We start from the raw sequence: 4531 nt of genomic DNA on the forward strand, positions 1-4531 counted from the left end.
GGGTGGTGACACGCCCTCCACCCTACAGGATGTTTCGCCCCCAAGACGATAATTCTGGAAATATCCCTGCCATTACGCCGTGCAGCATTTATGTATTTACCCGAAAGACTCCATATTGGGGAGGTACCAGATGAGTATTAGCAGCTGCTTCTGTGCGGGTACACTCTTAAAAATGAACTTCACCACATAGCACGCTCCTAGCCAACCATCACCCCGAATGACAACGTTCTCGCCCCAGATTTGTTGAAAACGGGAGGAGGAGCCTATTTTGTGCCGTGCATAATGGCCACAAAATAGGCTCCTCCTCCCGTTTTCAACAAATCAGAGTGCGGCCAACAACGGCAAGCTACCTCGACACCCCCCCCCCCCCCCCCCCCTCATTTCTAAGGGTATAGTTGCGGGCGTCCACAGCTGCTTTCGTTGTCCCCCAGTAACGGTCCGAGCATCATGGTAAGTCTTTCGACAGTCATCGGCAGCAACCGACAATGAAACTTGAAGGTATTTGCGGACATCTGCGGTCACCGTGTTCAATTAAAAAAAGAAAAAGCGCCCGTCATCTTGCTCAGCCGTTTGCGTTGGCAAAAGTGTGAAGTTGGAGTAGGTTTGTGTACACAGCACTACAGGCTATAAGTTCAGATGATCTGTAGTAAAGTGCCGGAGGTATCCAAGAGTACATCGCTGTAGGAGTGTATGAACAGATAGTTCGGAGTGAGATATGTATATCCGTACGCTAACTAATACCCCTGCCACACGGACACTTTGGATCCGCATTGAGCCAATGCTCATTGGGCTCAATGCGGATCCAGCGCTGCTACACGGACACGTTCGAGCATCATTGAACTCCGATCCTTCTTAACCCGATGTAGTTCGTTAAACGGGATTCAGATTCTCAAAACGGCTTGAAGAGCGCCATTGACATCCTCGAAATAAGCGAATTTGTAGTAGTAAATGTATAGTGTCTTTCTTTGTTTATTGCTCGACAATGTCAATGTTTATTGCTCGACAAAACGACAAGCAGCACCGCTGTCTGTATACTGACAGGTTGGTGTCGCAGACGTAAAAAGACGCGTACACAAGAAAGCTGCGCCCTTTTATCAGGAACGCTGAGACGGCGGAAGGCCTTGAACCGTCAACACGCTATCGCGTAATCGATACAGATATCACATCTTCCCCATCCGAGGCTAAAACTATATTTATACAATACTAATGGTCATGCAAAATTTATCATTGCGTATTCTCATGTGCAGCTTGTACATGGAACAATTCAAGTGGCCTGATAGCGGTCAGGAGGTTTGCGTACACGAGAAGGGTATCTTCGTTCCATCTGTGGTGACGGTGGTGTTTCCACTGTAGCGGTGGCGTTCTCGGTAACGGTAGCTGATCCACTTGGAACCGACGGGAAAAGGTCTGACGATTCTTCTTGGGCTGTTTTCTTTGCAGGAACGTCAGCTGTTATCATTTGGTCATCGTGCCTCCTCCAGACAAGTGTACCATTCTGGCAAGTCACCTTGACCTTGTATGACACCGGTCCCGTTCTCTCAACAACATATCCCCTTACCCATTTCTCACCACCACGGAAGTTCCTGACGCGCACTGGATCTCCCACTTGAAAAACCCGGGCTCTGGGACTCCGGGTAAAGGATTGTATTACTTGTTTCTGTCGGACGGTGAGGTCGAGGGACGGCTTCATGAGGTCCAGTCTGGTTCTTAATGGTCGTCCCAACATTAGCGATGCGGGTGACTGTGCCGTGGTGACATGTGGAGTGTTTCTGTAAACTAAAAGCAGGTTAGCAAGTCTCACCTCCGGAGAGTGACTTTGATCCTTCTTCATGCCTTCTTTCAACGTCCGGATGAACCTCTCTGCCAACCCATTTCTTGATGGGTGGTAGGGCGCCGATGTTATGTGTTTCACGCCATTTTGCTTGAGAAACATCTGAAAGGACTCCGCACAAAACTGAGGTCCACTGTCTGTGACAATTGTACCCGCGATACCCCATCGCGTAAACAGTTCACGCACACACTGTATAGTAGCTGCTGCGGTCGTTGACTGGAGCACAAACACCACCGGCCACTTGGAGTGCGCGTCCACCGCGACTAAAAAGTTCTTACTCAAGAAGAGACCCGCGAAATCCAGGTGCACACGGTCCCATGGTGGCGACGGCGAGGACCAAGGATGCAACGGAGCCTTCGGTGGTTGAGGGCGTTGTTCTTGGCAGTCGTCGCATCTTTTTACCATCTGTTCCAGCTCGTCGTCGATTCGTGGCCACCATGTGTAACTTCTTGCAATTTCTTTCATCCTGACGATTCCTGAATGTCCGCAGTGGAGTTCGTCGAGCACCCTCGTGCGTAGCTTTGAAGGTATCAGGACCCTCATTCCCCACAGGATGCATCCTTGATGCATTGTTAGCTCTGTCCTGTGTGAGAAATAAGGTTTGAGTGCCTCATCATTTATAGTTGCAGGCCACCCCTTGGCAATAACTTCCGCCACCACACTTAGTACTCGATCGCGAGCAGTGTCTTTAGCTATTTCTGCGCAGTTCACAAGGAAACTTCCAAGTCCCAAAGAGTAGATCGCACTGACTTCGTCATCGTCGTCCTCGTGAGTCCTTTGCAGCGGCAGACGAGAAAAACAATCCGCGACGACGTTGGCCTTTCCGGCCCTGTAGCGAAGCTCGTAGGGATATGCTGCTAGAATAAGGGACCACCTCTGCAGACGTGCAGCAGCAATAATAGGTGTGCTTGACTTTTCACCGAATATGGTCTGAAGTGGCTTGTGGTCCGTCAGTAGCACAAATTCTCGTCCATACAAGAAGCTATGAAACTTTTTAACGCCAAATATTAAGGCAAGTGCTTCTTTCGCCAAGTGACCATAATTTGCCTCCGCTGTACTTAGTGTTCGTGAGGCGTAGGCTATGGGTTTCACACTTCCGTCTTCTTGTATGTGCGACAGTACCGCACCTACTCCAAAAGCCGAGGCGTCGCATTCAAGCTGCAACGGGGCGTCCGGGTCGTAGTGCACCAAGACCGGCGGCGATGCCAGTAATTCCTTTACTCTATTGAAGACCATCTGACACTGCTGGTTCCACGACCATGCCACTTTTAGTCTCAAAAGCCTGTGCAGGGGATACAGGACACTTGATAGGTCTGGCAGGAATTTCCCATAGAAATTGATTACTCCCAGCAGCGAGCGAAGGTGTTGCTTGTCTGTTGGCATGGGGGCACGTAGTACCGCTTCAACTTTCTCTTGCGACGGCTTCACGCCTTCAGCGTTAATGACATGTCCTAAGTACTGTAACTCGGTCTTCAAGAACTCGCATTTTTCCCTTTTTATACGGACCCCTCGTTCCATTAGGCGCTGCAAAACCCTTTCCAGGTTCCGAATATGCCCTTGTTCTGACCTTCCCATAACAAGAATATCGTCTAGGTAGACGATGACACCATCCAGGTCTTTCAGCATATTATCCATGATTTTCTCGAATATTGCAGGGGCCGAAGTAATACCAAAGGCAAGACGGTTTACCCTATACAGTCCTTTGTGGGTATTGAGCGTTAAATACTGACTTGATTGCTCGTCGACTTCTACTTGAAGATATGCACGATTAAGATCTATTTTCGAAAAGTACTTTCCACCAGCAAGCGCCGCAAAAATCTCATCCAACCTCGGAAGGGGATACTTTTCGACCTCCAGGACTTGGTTTAACGTTGTTCGGTAGTCACCACATAATCGGACGGAGCCGTCCTTCTTGACGACCGGAACTACTGGCGTGCCATATGCGCTGCAGCTTGTTGGCGATATTACTCCCATCTTCTCCAATTTATTTATCTCATTCTCCACAGCATTTCTCCGAGAAAACGGTAAGCTTCGAGTTTTCAAGAAACGTTTCGTACTGCCTTCCTTTAACTTGAGACATGCTTGCTCACCCTTAATCATTCCGAGTTCTTCGGTGAAAAGAGGCTTGTACTTCTCGGTCAACTGTCCGGTAATTGCGTTGACGTCGAGCGACATGGTGTTCAGTCCGGCCCAATCTAGTCGCAGCTCACGCACCCAGTTACGGCCCAGGAGAGGGACACCTGGTTGACGCAGGATATGAAGGGGCAGGGTCCGCTGACGACCTTCGTAGTTGTCGTTGACCGTAATGTACCCTTGGGGCGTTAGTGCTTCACCAGTATACGTGCGCAGACGTAGCGATGTGAGTTCCAAGGTCAGGTGTGGGAAGCACTTCTGGTACTGTTGTAAAGACATTACGGAAACAGCAGCACCGGTGTCAATCTTCATAGTGAGTGGAACGTCTTCAACGGAAACTGTAGCATACATAGGATCATTCTTGTGCGACTCCAGTCGAAGGATAGCGTTTCCCCCAGGATTATTCTGAACCCAGTCGTTCTCCTCCTTCAAATTACGCAAGGATTGTCGTCTCGCAGGCTTGACCTTCGTTCCAGACTGGCAAGCTCTTTTGATGTGTCCCTTCCGTTTACATCTATGGCAGACAGAGTCTCGAAAGTTGCACGCCTCACCGATAACAAAAGCGTT

General features: G+C 49.4%; 1 protein-coding gene across 1 annotated transcript; it reads right to left on the minus strand.

The window, feature by feature from the left end:
• Positions 1 to 1264: 1264 nt before the first annotated feature.
• On the minus strand, positions 1265 to 4315 carry LOC135384358 (uncharacterized protein K02A2.6-like). Its single transcript, XM_064613563.1, has one exon. The coding sequence runs from the start codon at positions 4313 to 4315 to the stop codon at positions 1265 to 1267; it is 3051 nt and encodes a 1016-aa protein (XP_064469633.1).
• Positions 4316 to 4531: the final 216 nt, after the last annotated feature.

The sequence above is a fragment of the Ornithodoros turicata genome, chromosome 2, assembly GCF_037126465.1.
Source record: "Ornithodoros turicata isolate Travis chromosome 2, ASM3712646v1, whole genome shotgun sequence".
Taxonomy (NCBI): Eukaryota; Metazoa; Arthropoda; class Arachnida; order Ixodida; family Argasidae; genus Ornithodoros; species Ornithodoros turicata.